General features: G+C 43.8%; 1 protein-coding gene across 3 annotated transcripts in view; it reads left to right on the top strand.

Moving 5' to 3' along the window:
• Window positions 1–15,746, top strand: part of LOC134530614 (fibroblast growth factor receptor 4-like) — a 314,560-nt gene that overhangs the window by 192,896 nt on the left and 105,918 nt on the right. For all 3 annotated transcript variants that reach the window (XM_063365607.1, XM_063365609.1, XM_063365608.1), the window contains exon 2: window positions 3,868–3,994. In XM_063365607.1, coding sequence (XP_063221677.1) covers window positions 3,898–3,994 — 97 coding nt within the window. In that variant the 5' untranslated portion in view covers window positions 3,868–3,897. The remainder of the gene's footprint in view (window positions 1–3,867; window positions 3,995–15,746) is intronic.

Here is a 15,746-nt window from a genome sequence, read left to right as displayed (position 1 = left end):
TCATCACACACGAGAAAAAAAGGATATCATTGAATCCGCACCAGCACCGGAAAACATGTTAAGGTATCATGTTTGTTATAATAAGCTTTGAACTTGTGATATTTAATCTGTAGAGTGATTTATAAAAGGATACGGAATTTTATAATGGAAGGAATCTCTCAATCCCAAGCACGAAATCCGTGATACTTGTACCGGGTAAAATAACCATAAGGTCGACCTACAAGATTTAAATGAACGCATCTTCACCTTTAAGGCTGGCAGGCGACAACTTCTCTCTCGTACTAGGCATTGATATTTGGATGCTAGTAGCCACTTCATGCCAAAACGTTTAGGACATTGTCTAGTGACTGGATTCCGGGGGTAGGCTACAAAAAAAAAACTCTTCTCTATAGAGCATTGATCTCATAACACAATGCTGGCTCGTATACACTTTACTAAGTATTTGAAAGTTGTTGTATACCTTACGAAATTTCGTGTTCAGGTTTGTCCATAAAGAAGCGTTAATTAAGTTCTTTCCAGTGTTTTCATTACTACGGTGGATGCAGCCGATCGCGCCTTCCGTGAGAATTGCGGTGATGTTTGCGGTGGGAAGCCTACAACACACGTAGTTTCGGTTCCCTACCACGTTCGTGCAACTTCGGATTTCTCTCAAAAATTGAAATTAAAAAAATCGAAGGGTTAGCTTAGGTTAGGTCAGTCACAACATGCTTGTTTTCATTGGAAACTTCTGATTTAGCGGCTGAAGTGGCGTTGATACCAAAACGCAAAACTTCGGAAAACTTCGGAAATTCTTGCAGGGAACCGAAACTACGTGAGTTGTGGGCTTCCCGTTTGCGGTGCAGACGGAGCGAGCACACGAGACACTGCGCTGTGTCGCCGGCAAGCACGTTGTTTCTGAAGCTGGTACGCCCTGCGGTCCAGGCCGGAGGCTGGTGCGTGCCGCGAGCTCCCTCAAGCTGGACGCGACCGAACTATACGCGGCGCTGCGCCGGCGCGATGGCCCGGCCAGATACACCGGCGCAGGCGAGGAATGCCGCGAGGAGGGGTAGTTCACCCCCATTTCCCCGCCCCCCCCCACCCCCACCACCACCCTCCACGGACACACCTTCGGAGAGGTACATTCAATTAACCCGCCCCTGGGAGCCCGGCCGGCGGAACAAATTACCGCGCTGATTTATGCCCCCATCAATACGTTATCCGAGGAGGGGGTGTGTCGGCGCGGGTAGGGGCGGGGGTTCGTTGGCCGCGGCCGAGGAGGGGTTACCGCCCTCGGTGGTAATGTGCTCGGGGCGTCGGCCATCCATCTGGAGAGGCGGGATTACTCCGAAACACAATTCCTCAGTTTGTAACTTTGTACAACACATGGCTATGGGTATTTTTTTATATATGAAATACATTCTTAGAGATAACACTGAGTATATCTTGAGAAGATTGGGTGATAATTTTATATTTTAAATGATGTTTCATGCAATCATATTTTTTTTTGTAAACCATTGAGAAAATAATCGAAAAATTAACAATTTAACTTTATTTTGTTTTATCCTACTTATTATGTGCGTGGTTAATACTGGAAAGCTATTCAGGGAAAGGTTTACAAATAACTTTAACTATTGGAGGTACTGGGACAACACAATGAATTTACGGGTAAGAACCATGAACCCAGCATTACTTACTGCGAACACAATTTTATTTCGATACAGTTGTTTTCATGTAGATGTACAAATTTACAATTATGTGTACATGAATATTTTTATTTCATTTAAAATAAAAATGCACAATGTAAGATAGACGACGACGTCATCGTCCGCGACCGTGACTCGGCGACTGCTGGTCGTGACACACGAGCCGCGCGCCCGGTAGCCGGGAGAGGCGAGTCGCCGCGTGGGTATCGCGGGGCATTAAGTATACCAATTACGGGATACGGCGTCGTTATTCACTGGCAGTCAGTGAGAGTACCTCGTGACCTTGTGTCGCCCGATACGCTTTTGTGACTGGGGAGCTCGGACCCTTCCGCTCTGGCGCGAGTACTGTTGAGCGCGCGTTTCGTTTGCAGTACAGCTCAACATTTCTGGTGCGGATTAATAATAATGCATGGTCGATGCCTCTTTTTTTTTACCATGCGACGCTTTAAAAATGTAAAAAAAAATGTTTATTTAAAATATATATATATTCAAACATTAGTTTTGATTAAAAAAAAAGAGCATTTTCTTCCTCTTTTCCTGAGATAAGACAATAAACTTTAATAAAGATCGCAGGCTTTCGCGGCTATTGTCTGGAGTTGCTTGGCTTGTGGGTTGTAGCCGCGTCAAAGACGAAGATATCACCGACGTTTCGGTCGACGTTGCTGTCCCATCATCAGAGAGCAGTTACCAGCAGCAGTTAACTTCTCCCTGATGATGGTGACTGCAACGTCGACCGAAAACGGTGATATCTTCGCCTTCGACGCGGATACAACCGAGAAGCCAGGCAAAAATAAACCTTGTTTTAGTTGCCAAGTTTATTAATGCTCCCAGCTAGTACACTCGTGTGCTTCCACACTGCGTGATTAATTAAAATATTACTTTTTTTTTTCAACATGAAAAGAGGGCACTCGACAATATCCAAACCAACCAATAAATACAGTTGGTACTAATAGTCTGTCTCATGAAAATTGTCTCCAATTCTACAGTTCTCAAAAGTAGTACCAGTGGTAAACATTTTCCAAATATCACTTTGCAAAGCATCACATGATGTTGTTTCCGAACTACACAGAACAACATTGAACAATCACTGTTCACAGAACAACATTGAACAATCACTGTTCACAGAACAACACTGAACAATCACTGTTCACAGAACATATTGAACGTTGTTTACAGAACAACATTGAACAACAGAATAACATTGAACAAACACTGTTCACAGAACAATATTAAACAAACACTGTTCTCAGAACAACATTGGCAGAAGCATACGTAGACCTATGACCCTACTGTTGAGAACTTTCAAATTCAGACAACTGACAAGACACAGACTATAGTGTCTGGTGATTACCTATCAATAAGGGCATGTAAATATTTCAAAACTAGCGGTATGTTGAAACACTGTAGCATCATCTGTTTTTAGTGGTTGTTTAGTTTCTCTCAAGTGCATGTCTACCGTGACACACGAATCGCAGTAATGTTGTGTGGAAGAAACCCTGATTGGCCTAGTCAAAGGTGTCAACTTCTCTTCTAACGGCCGCCAATCACAACGAAGAAACTCGTGGCGCGGGCATACTTTTATTGTAGTCCAACGAGCGCTCTGATTGTTTCGCGAAAAATACTGCCCCTACGCATGTCGCATCGCTAGCTTCGTGTCGAGTCCATCGTACTGTTGTAATTCTAGTAAGACTTATTTTTTGTACTGTTGATTTCATCGTAGCCAATCAAAGAAAATGTTGCCAAAGTTCCTGAGTATTTACAGCACTGCTGGTAAAACATAACATCGAATGCAGGGTTCGTGCAAAATAAGCCATACTTACCTGTGCCCACAACGTTAGTGCTGCACAGTTCACGAGCGCACTCTACCCAAATGTGAACTCAAGGTGTCCAGTTATGGGCCCATAACTTTGGAGATGCGCAGACGACAAGCGCACTCTACCCCAACGTGAACTCACGTCTAGATGTGGGCCCTTAACCTTGGAGCTGCGCGAAAGGCTAGCGCACCCTGTCCAAACGTGAACTCAAGATATCCAGTTTTGGGTCCACACCTTTAGCGCTGCGCAGACGGCGAGCACACTCTACCCCAACGTGAACTCAAGGTGTCCAGATGTGGGCCCATAATTTAGTAGCTGCGCACTCCGCCCTAACCTGAACTGACAAGTGTTGTTTGTGTGTTTGCCCGCAGGACCTCGCGCGGCGCATCGATGCTGCAGTGATGTCTCGGCGGCCCTCGCTGCTGCTGGTGCTCGCCTGCGCTCTGATTGGCTGCCGCGACGCGCTGGCCAGGCCGACCGCCAGCGATGTGCAGCTGGGTGAGTGTCAGATATCTTTGATTTACAGATGCAGATCGTGATTCATCGCACGACTGTTCGTTATTTATTTAAGTTCTGTTACATTCCTACCCTTCGGCTGGTAGGTACCCTTATATGGCAGGCACAGTCCTTATATGGTAGGGTTCGTGCCTACACCATGTGTCTTATCGTCGGCTCTGATTGGCGGAAAATATCGTTCCGCACTTGAGTGGACCAATAAGAACACAGTCCGTGATTTACAACAATGTAAACTATGCATGTTATTAATATGTTTTTGCCATAAAAGTATGAAGTTACATTGTAAAAATATCTATGTAGTACATAACGTTGTGATAAATCACAAATGTTTGCTACAAACATACATGTGGCTTTGGTGTTCTAGGAGTCAGTGTATCGGACTTCTAACCTTTGGGTCGTGGGTGTTGTTATATTTAGTTAGTTTGTAGGCTGTCCCTTAACTATCGTCCTGACGTAAAGCGGAAACTTAAAAAACATTTCAAATAAACAACCCGTCATTTGGACGCTCAAACTGTTTGTAATTTTGACTATATTATGTTTGTTAACAAAGGTAAACCAACATTTGCTTCACACTAGCTAAGTTTTTACAACTTTCACAACGATTATGCTAAGGAAAGATGCGTAGTTTTTTTTCCCCGTTGTGTTTAGTGTATCATGAAAGTTGTGCAATGTATCAGTTAAATAAAACCAGACCGAAAGTACTGAGTGCCGAAAATTATCAGCCATGCATTTTTGATGTTAGCAGCCACGTGTTCCCTGTATTTCAGTAAACCCGGTAAACCACGTGCCAAATTCGATAATAGGGACTTATGCTAGGGAATTATAAGGGTTATGTTATCATACTAAATACCACAATGTATAGGAAATGTGCAGATGGGAGACAGTCTGAGTGTTTCCAGCGGGCTGTGTTCACGAGGAGCTGCGCTCAGCAGGACGAATGTGACGTCATCGTAACGAAAAAAATGCAGCACTGTAGCTTCGCTTCTACAACGGTTGCCTGTCTTACCTCACCAGCAGTAAGACAGGTTTAACTTGAATATCTAATAACTAGGGGTATGTATATTTTTTTGCGAAAAAAAATTCTTATGGCTCGTTAAACTGCAATAAGGTATGCCAGCGCTATCGATTGTTCCCTTGTAATTGGCGGCCGTCTGAAAGAGAAGCCATTGCCTATTAGGCCGGGCCGCGTTTCTTCCGCGCTGAACTGCTGTGATTTGTGTGCTGACCGGAGACTTGTACCTGAAAAGAAACTTGACCAATCCCTAAACACAAACAAGCTTTAAAACACGCAGCTTGTCCGAAAATCTTTTCGGGAAAAAACACAGGGCGCTAGTAATAACCAAAGTTGTAAAGATGGCGGCGCCGACCCCGGCCAGCCAGGCGGCGGGACGCCGGGGGTCTCCGGTCAAGCAGGCCCGATGGCTTGTTCCACAACAAACGCGACCCCGCTAATTGCCGCTCTCCGCTCGGGTAATTGCCTTTGAGCGGGGCCGACCCTCTCCGACCCAGCTGGCCGCTTCCTCCCAGACCTCCTTGCGCGCCGGTGTCGCTCAGTCGCGTTATTTCATGCTGCACATTCCTATACAGGTGGTCCATGAAACAAAGTCACAGTGTCAATGGCATATCACAACAGTTCAATTAAGACAACTTACAACAAATCATACAGTAAATTGAAGATAAACTTACGTAGTTTTTCCTTACAAATGTTCAATATGTGCACCTTTAGTTATACGGCACACGTCCAACCTAAAGTCCAATACTTCCCACACTTTGGTTAACAAGTCCTGAGTAACAGAAGCAATAGCCTGATTCTTCATTTCTGTGTCTCAACTCTGAAAAATCATTAGGTAGCGGCGGAACGTAGACACGAGCTTTTATAAATCCCAAAAAGGAAAAAAATATATAATGGCTTTATGTCAGGTGAACGCGGAGGCCAGCGAAAAAGAGCGATGTCGTCTCGATCAATCCAACGGTCAGGGACTTCGACTTTCAACCACTCTCGTATAAAGAGATTCCAATAAGAGGGGCTCAATAATTTTTCAAAATAAAGTTTATAAATCCACTCTCTACTAATTGGGAAAGAGCCATTATTTCGCGCTGCAAGTGAGAAAACAACAAAGCAGTATTTGCGCATGCGCTTATCTAAAACTGTTTGAGCTACTCTTTAATCGTGACCTTGAACCAACACTGTACAACTCTTACAGTTGTTACTATTAAAATTTATAACAGGGACTTTCTTTTATGGACATACACCATCAGGGCAGGTCGCTGTCACCTTGTACCTTCTGTCCTGATAGCGCATTAGTTTGGGACATTTTTTTTTTCGCGAAAAGAATTCGAGACTTGCTGAGAGTTAAAACACCGTAGCATCGTCTGTATTCTGTGATTGGGTGAGTTTCTTACAGGTACGTGTCAACTGTCAGCACACTAATCACAATAAATCAGTGCGGAAGCGAAAGAGTCCTGAATGACCCAGTCAAATAAGGCAAAGGCTTCGCTTGCAGATGGCAGTCAATTATAAGGAGAAAAGACGTTGGCGCAGGCATACCATTTTACAGTATAGTGGGTATTCAGAACTTTTCGGGAAAAATGCCTGCTCCTGAGTCTAGAGCCGGGAAAAATTCGCGGGTTCATTCGGCGATAGGCAACTTAAGAAATTTTCGATAGTGAGACGGGATGGCGATGCTCGCTGGTGCTTGTACAGCGCTAAGACTGGCGCAGGCTTCTCGTACGTAGTGCAACCATGAGATCTGAGTGGTGACCATAGCATTACATGGCGGGGAAATGATGAGAAAGAAGTAATGCAAGTGTCTAGAGTGCGTTCAATAATCTTCACCGGATGTTTCACGCATAAAATTTATTTTGAAAAAAAAAAAAACGCGTTTTATCCATTTCACTCTTCTAAAAATACAATTTAAAAACCAAATCCGGAAACAGATCTAGGTATTTGTCCGCCCACGGAGTATTCTTAAATGTTTTTTCGCAAACAGACGCCACTCTGATTGATATCTTTAAGAGGTTTAAATCGCGTTGTTTCTCGTGAAGCTGTGCACGCCGCATGAGTGCCCCGGTGGCGGCTGGGATCGAGCCGTGGTGCTTGGAAGAGGGAATAGAGCGACAGGGGGGAGAGAGGGGATGTAACAGGAGCCGCAGTGTTTGCGGGGCGTGGCAGCACTGTGGGGTAATTGAATCACAGTTGAGGGAGGAGGCGGCCATTCTGCCGTGAAACCTCTGGCGCTTTGTGCGCGCACACAGGGCTTCCGGGGCGATTCCAGGGCTGCGACCGGCGAGCGGTGGCGCGTCCACGCTCTGGAATTAGAACTTTGTCCCTGTCTTTCGTCAGTGGGTGTCACTAACTTCCCAGCGAGGTTTTCTTTTTATAATCTCAGGCTCGTGGTGAAGTCCACTGATGTACCTACCGCATTTTAGCAGAACTTTCACTTACTAACATTTCACATATTCACATCACAGAGGGACCTGAAAATCCCTCTCCTGATCGCAACCTACTCGGGGCAAAATTTCGTTTTCTTTTTCGAACTGGGAATAACATTTGCGCCCCCTTCCCCCACCATCTGTCACGAGCTGTTGGAAACGTCGAGGTGCCTGATGGCAGTTTGTGAGTGAAGGCAATTTACAGTATCTCCTTAAAAGAATGTCCCAGTATCAACTGTAAGCGTTGCAGAGTGTAGGTTCAAAGTCACAATTAAATAGTAACTGAAACAGTTTTAGATTCACGCATGCGTGAGTACTGCTTTGTTTTTTTTTCTCGCTTGCAGCGCCACCTACGCAAAATGGTGACTCCTGAGAGTAAAGCGTTTTGTGGTTTACAATTTGCGGATGTTTTTGCCACATGGCGGATCACAATTACTCAGAATAGGAGCATTGGGGAAGGAGTCAGCCATGTCCTATTGTAAGGAATCACCCCAGCATTTGCCTGGAGTGAATTATGAGTGATGTTCGGATCGAGATTTGAGCCCGCGTCCTCTGGAGTTTGAGTCCGGTGTCTTGTCATTGCGCCACTTCACTCCCTCTTGGCCCGCGTGTAAAGATGGGAGATACGGGACGAAAATGACGTGAGGAAACCTTTTGGTAGTTTTCCAAACTACAGAGCAGCCGACTCTCTCAAGGTCTCGTATTACATTTTATGGCACGATGTGACGTGGCGCCTAGCTTTGGGGTGCGTTTATGGCCCGGAGACTATTGTAACTATTATGACATTTATAGTCGCCCGCATGGAATAATCGGGTAGCTGCTGCCTCCTAGATTGTAACACTGCGGCCACGGCCATAAAGGACGTCCTGCGAGCAAACATACGTGGAGAAGCAGCGAGGGAGAGGTACACTGTTGGAAATAACCGAAAATCCACGGACTTTTGAACGACGAATTCACCTCAAATAAACGAAGAGTTCTTCGTAATTTTATGTAACTGAATCTTCGTAGAAACTACGTCGTATTTCGACTTCTGAGTTCGTTTTTTTTTTTTAAGGTTAACACACTCGTATAAAAATAAGAGTGTTTTTGCAGAAGTTTCAACAAGTATTTGAATGTTTTGCTGATATATCAAGATTATTTTCGTGGATTCATGTTCAAAGTCAATAAACTTAGTACCCGTAAGTATCATATTATCCCAAGATAACGGTAAATTTATGAAGCTCCCTGGATACTTCGTAACCAGCGTTCTTCATAATTTTAAGGTGAATTTTTTTAACAGTGTCGCCCACGAGGTCTTACTTACAATGCCGCCGTCGGAGGTGGGAGATGGTGAAAGCCGATTGCAGGAGGATGTAGGAAAAAAATATCAAATGCCGTGGTGGGTATCTCGTAATGTAAATAAACAACTAGAATCATTTCACTACCAGTTTTATAGGTGATTTATGGTAAAAAGCATAATAGAATTAATATTATAGGCTAAACGAATCTCCGAATTTTTTATTAATCTTAATTTAAAAAAGTAGAAATAATATAAAAAATTCTTGCGTGGATTTATGTATATAGATATATTCTATCATTCTCCTGATTATTATTATTTTTTTTTTTACATAAATAGCTAGCGATTCACCGAAGTTCATCCAATGTCTTCGCGGCATTTTTCCGAGAAACCAAAGTTTTTTATTTAAATTACAGGAGAAGTGTGGTTTCAAAGCTGAAACTTAAAGAAATTACTGGAAACCCTCTGTCTGCGGCTTCATTCGACTCGCCACGGGAAAACTTGGATCAGGCCCGGACATGGGAAGGAATCGACAGATCGAGATCTCGATGGACGGAGTTGATGGAGCTATTTGCCTCGCTGAAGCCGTTGAAGAACGAGGCTCTGGCCTGGAAGACAAGTGGTTCCGGAGGACGAGCCCGAGGCAGTAAACAGGGACGGAACAGGAACTGCTCGAGTGAAGCTCGGTTCGAGTAACGGCCGCTGCGCGCTGCGAACGAGACCTGTCCGTGCGGCGTCGACACTCCGCAGGGAGCAGGAAGACGAGCCTTGCTGGAGGAAGACGTCCTTCAGCAGCAGCGCGCCGCTAGGTTTACCCAGCTGGGGCGGGATGACTTCCTGCACGGCTCCCCTCCCCTCTGCTCGCCCCACCCGCGCTACTCCGCGCGAAGAGACGGCCGTTCCGTAACTCAGCTCGAGAGCAGGGTATAAGGAACCGTAACAGGTTTTCAGAACCGGGAATTTCGGTACTAGGAAGTTTTTTTTTTTTTTTGCAGCAGTTGGTGATTAAAGTAGAAATACTTATTTTCGAACGATGAAACAAGTTTTAGTGACCAAAAGTTTAAAGATAAACATTCGTGTTACAATTTTTTATTGCAAAAAGTAGGTATCTACCAAAGTGAACAACTCACTTTATTCTCAGGCTTACTCTCAAACTTGGGGGGGGATTTAAACAATTAATCGTTTTAACGCACGCAAAATCACTTATCACTTATTAATTTAAAATAACATTTCTTCTTTTCATGAAAAACTTAAAAGATATAATGTCGTTATATAAAGAATACTGGCTTGACAACCACCGGCACCAGCGCACTCACAGCAGTGCGGCACCGACTGCCGACTGGGGTGATCGTCTCGTCAGAGGAGAGTATCACATGGAAGTAACCTTAGCGCACAGTAAAATACTAAATTTTATGGTTACGATGTCGAGTCCCGAAAGTACCGAAAGTACCGGGAATCGATTTTAAATTCTCGGTTCTTTCACTACATACATATATTAAAAATCCCGTGGGGACCGGGATTTGCACGTTATAAACCCTACTCGAAAGCTCTCTTCTTCCGGCCAACCTCGTGCATCGTCCCAGTCCGATGCACGAGCGATTCATGCGTTGACGCCATTAGGCGCGAGAACATCAACGAACTAATGTATTGAGTCAAATGTGGATGGAATAGGCGTGTGTGTCTATTTAATATCAACGTGGAAGAACAATATTAGATGACTCCCGAGATAATGGAAAGTATCGTCCTCCAGTTTGATTACAAAACGCCCAAAGAAGGGTTTGGCAGCCATTCTGATACTCTTTCGAAAACGTTTATAGTGCACAGATAATGCAATCCACTGCATTTATTTACTGTTATGATTGGAAAAAAATCAATTTTGCATGGCGTAGTGTTTTTTCTATATTTCATTGTGTGTTTTCTTACTAGCTGAGTTATCGCGCGAAGCGATAATCTTTTGTCGAATCGAGCCAATAAGAAATTAAATTTTGCAAATATTGACAACTGATATTGAATCCTATCACACAGTCAAACGTGCTAAATCATCGTCAGTAAGAATCACGTGGTGCAGAGCAACGGAACCATATTGGCGGGCTTTCACGTTTAGTACTTCATAATAACGGAACACGACCTGGAGCCCTAAAGTCGACGACGGAAACACTACTTGCAGATTTGTACTTCGCATCTCTTCCTTTCGCTCAGAGTGGGCGCAACGGTTGACGATGGACTCGCGTTAAAGAGGTTTGAATCTTGATCCAGGACAGGAAAAATAAATCAGTGCGTTTATAAAAGATTCCTTTGGAAACCGGTTGCCAAGACATATTTGTAATCTGAAAGAAAGATATTTTAACTTTGTGCAACACGTGGCTATGTTTTTTTTTTTTTGCATCTATTAAATACATACGTTTTCCGAAATAATACTGAGTATTTATTACGAAAATTGGCGCGTAATTTTATATTTTGATTGAGCTTCCTTTCAAGCAATTTTTAAAACCATGGGAAGATTAATCGAATATTAAATAATTGGACTTTATTTGGTTTTATTATGCTTATTATATGCGCAGATAATACTGGAAAATTATTCAAGGAACGTTTGACAACTAACTTTGGGAGGTACTGGGACAACACAAAGCATAAATGCCCGGGTTAAGAATCCGAACCCAGTATTATAGCGAATACAATTTTGTAGTGATACAGTTGTTTTCACGTAAATTTACAAATGTACAAATATCTATAATTTTTGCATCACCATTTCTGTTTCATTTAAGGGGGAAAAAAAGTTGCTGTGCGAGTTTTCTCCAAACCACTCGAGGAAAACGCCGGAGTAGTTCCGTACAATTAGCCTGGTCGATTCCTTCCTCAATTTCCCTCACTGTCAGGGGCGAAAATGTCTAGGATTCCTAGAAGGTCCCGCGAAATTACTTTTATCATTCCTGTTTCACAGTTAGGGTTTCAAGCGCAAGCGGAACCCGTCAGCGAGAGGCTCAGGCCCCCCTGCCCCTTCTTCCCGCCGGAGTTTCCCATGTGCTCACTGTTGTAGTCGTGGACGACGTCGTTCTCAGCGAGACGTCAAATGAAAATACACAGGAATTATATGCAAATAGACACTTACTTTCGGCAACCCAAAGACTTAAGGAACTCTCCCCAACTCTTTTCTGATCGTAACTCACTTTGGATAAAATGTAGTTTTCTGGAGAGAAAAAACTGGATAAAATAATGAGGTTTTGAACACAGGATGCTCCCCCTCAGTCCATTTGCCATTACATTACTTCAAGATACATCTTTGCTGCAACCTGCTTGCAGGTGTTCTTTTGAAACCGGGGGGGGGGGGGGGGGGGGGGGGGGGGGAATTATCACCTGCAACTTCAAACATTCACAAATTTAAACTATAATACATATTAAAAAAGTACTTTTATAAAGTTCATTTTGTGTTTGTTTTAATTAATATTGGCACGTTTGGTTATTATTTACAAAACTGATACTCGGAACTAACTCATTGCAGTGACTTACCCAGCTCTGGTCCTTGTCTTGGACATCTTTAAAAAAAGCTATAAAATGTAAATAACGGGTCGTATATAAAAAAACTTTTTATAAATACTTTTCTATACTTACGCGTTTAAAAGGGCCTGAATTTTATGCATAGGAATACCTATAAAACCAGAAACGATGGAGTTTTTGGGATGTTGTTTTGTTTTACTATCGTGATGAACACATTCCTAAACCTCCTCTGCTCGCATGGTTGTTTACTTTATGTGACAGCCTGTACCCGCGAGCTCATCCTCTTCACTCTCTCCCTCTCTGTCTTCCCCCCCTCCCCCTGCCACAGGCATTCTGTCACGCAAGGAACAGACTCAAAAGCATCTGCCCCCGGGACAAAGCCAGGGGAAGGAGGGTGATTTTACGTTCCTTCGGAAAGCGTTTTTCAAATTTTTCTTTCCTCCCCCCCCCCCCCTACAGCGTCTTTGGGGCTGACTGCTCGCTCAGTTAAGTTTGGTGAGGGGGGGAGGAAGTTATAGTTCTAGGGTGCCAGACCTTTCTCCGGAGAACACACGGCTGGGTGGGTGGAGGGGGGGGGCGAGGGGGGAAGAAGGGGAGGAGACCCGGGCAGGCACGCACGCTACTTCGAGGGCCTTTTACTGCCGGTTGTCCTTTTGGCGGGCGAGAGTGGTCGCCCCTCGGGGGCGCAGCGCCCGCTCCAGCGGCGACCCAGGGCCACGTGTTCCTGCTCGTCCACTCGAGGGAATCCAGCACGGTTACTGGATCCAGGAGCTAGTGCTGGGGAGGGGGGAGAGAGAGGGGAATTTTATGATAAACAAATTTTTTTTTGGTTTTTCAAATAAAAAAATGTTTCATCCCGTACTAATTTCTTTGAGTTACGACCATGCACGCAGGCCCAAGTTGAAAAAATGCTGGCAAGCTAATAGGGAAAATACACGTAAAATGTTCACACATTCATTTACAATCTATCTACGTACAGTAATTTTTTTTTCAGTGGTTTGTTTAAAAAAAAAAATAAACATGAATGTATTTTAGAGATCTACCATACTGACCTAATACAACGAATTCCTCCTGCCATCTTACATTACAGCTATAAACACTTGCTCGAGTGTTATCTAGTCGGCTATAACTACGAGTATGTATCTTTGAATATATATACTGTATAGAAGTCGCCAGCACAGGTTAAAATTTCTAATACGGTTTTGAGGTAGTTGGTTAATTCACCGCCGCAATCGCCACCATCTCTAGGGCATCGACTTGTGGTGGTCCCTAGCGGACAAGTGCCGAACTCTTCAAACACCCCTTCCCCCTCCCGTTGAACGACCTCGAGCTGCAGTGAATGATGGATGAGGGGTGCGGGGAATGACAGCGGGCGACAGTGCTGCATTCTAACGTGTACACAACAACTAAGACGATACAGGGCGTTACGGCAGCGCACTGCAGCGGTGAAGTTCCCAAGCTGCTCATTTTACGCTCTTGAAAAACGTAGAGTAAATCCTATCCACTCGCGACTTCTATACAGTATATATATTCAAAGTATGTGTTAAGCATGAAATAGCGACAAACGAACAAAAACATAGCCTAATTTTTCATTGAACTTACGTCTTAACATTTAACTTATTTGTACAAGTATTCGTGTGTCTGCCAAAAAAAAAAAAAATTAAATCGCGTGTAGTTGGTACTTTTAACGTCTTAACCTTAACTACTCATGCGCTCCCTTGCGACTTTGACTGCCAGCGTCGACACCTTGACTTGACCGGCTGAAGCTCGATCGAGCCAGCTGTGAAACACGTAGACGGTTTGTTTGCGGCAAGGTGGAGAGCGAAGAGGGGGTGCCGCGGACCGGACCGCAGAACAGCTGGTGCGCCCGGTCATGCACGATGGAGGGGGGGAGGGACTGGTTGGCCTTGACCGCGAAATTCAGCAGTGCGTCTCCGCGGTCGTCCTTGGTTAAGAGGATCAGGAGGAAGAGGGGGAGGGGGGGTTGTAGCCATCCTCGTCAGTCGCCGGCGCCTGGGACCTCTTTCCTCGGGCTGTCTCCTCCGCCCGACAACACTCATCCTGTTGCAGACAAGTGCCGCGAGCCTGAAACCTCCGGTGCACGCCACCCGAGCCCGACAGACACGCCTGGGTGCTCACTTAAAACCTGGACCCTTCCTGCATAATTTAAGATTAACTTAGGCCACGAAAAAAAAAAATGTGTGCGTGGCATCCTCGAGCGACAAAAGTGAATTTTCTTGCTTTTTAGGTATAGATAGAGATCAATCAGGAGCTATTTTTTTCTTTAAATTGAACAAGAGATAATTTCGTAATTGAGAATAATCAAGGTGTGATCTCAATTGAAAAAAAAATATTGCCTTTTTCCGCGCCCTGTACTCTCGCATCCGTTCACTGCCTCTTTTCTTTCCCGCGATGCCTTTGATAAATACATCTTATCTGCTTCTGCTATTTTTATTATTTTTAGGCGTGATGTTAAATCACGACCTCCAGCTGAATAAAATGAAAGAACAAAAAAAAATTCCAGTCGAACATAAATTACACTTATGAAGTCTGTCTCACATGTCTATAAGTCCTTTTCACATTTAATATCACAATGTTCATATACCAAAAATAAATTACACTTATAAAGATAACCTTTTAAGTCCATACGTCTTTTTTTTACATTTTCAATCACGCTATTCACATAAAAATGAATGGCACTTATAAAGTTCATTGCACAAATCAATAACTCTTTTCCACACGAATAAATAAATTGTAGATACTTTAAATAAAATATAAAAAAAATATGGTAGCGTTAATCTTTGCCGCTACGAAAACTGAGGAGTAGAGACAAACACAAGCAGCGGTACGAGAATTCCGTAGCATCACTGCTGCGTCATTTCTACCTCTCTCCTGCCGTCTCCACTTCCGGCCGGTACAACTAGCATACAGCATGCCATGCTACGTACCTACCCCTCCCCCCCCCCCCCTCCGCAACCCTTATCATCTTCACAGTCGACCGCTAATGCATGCGATGGAGTGGCGTCGCCGCTGACGCACTCTCCTTCTCTCCCGGTTTCCCAATCACGTTTCTAACTATTCCCCTCATGCGATCGGAATTTTCGTAACCCTCGAAAATTCTAACCCCCTCAGCAAATAATTTTCACTTCATGATTCAGACCGTGCCAGAAAGATACTGTGACGTAACAAACAAAATAAACACTGGTTCATACTGCACCAGAATATCTATATAAATCATCTACCGAAAATTGAACACCTCGGATGTAAATGGAGATAACTCTCAAGATAATGATATTGTCATTTCAAGTGTTGATAGTGAGCTGTGTACAATTATGGAGGTAAGTTTAGGGTTGTAAACATACTTGGAAAATTTACAAAGTAAAAGAGCTTCATGAGAATTATTTTCTCTCACTGATTTCTTAAATATTAAATTCATTTTTAACACCATTCACAAGGTTTTCGGTTAACATTGTCTGCACCCGAAGACTTCAATTATTTTGTTAATTTAATAATAATCATTGTTATTATTAA

The sequence above is a fragment of the Bacillus rossius genome, chromosome 3 (genome assembly GCF_032445375.1).
Source record: "Bacillus rossius redtenbacheri isolate Brsri chromosome 3, Brsri_v3, whole genome shotgun sequence".
NCBI classification, from domain to species: domain Eukaryota; kingdom Metazoa; phylum Arthropoda; class Insecta; order Phasmatodea; family Bacillidae; genus Bacillus; species Bacillus rossius.
Note: the sequence above shows the minus strand (reverse complement) of the source record. Positions and strands in the feature narration are given on the sequence as shown.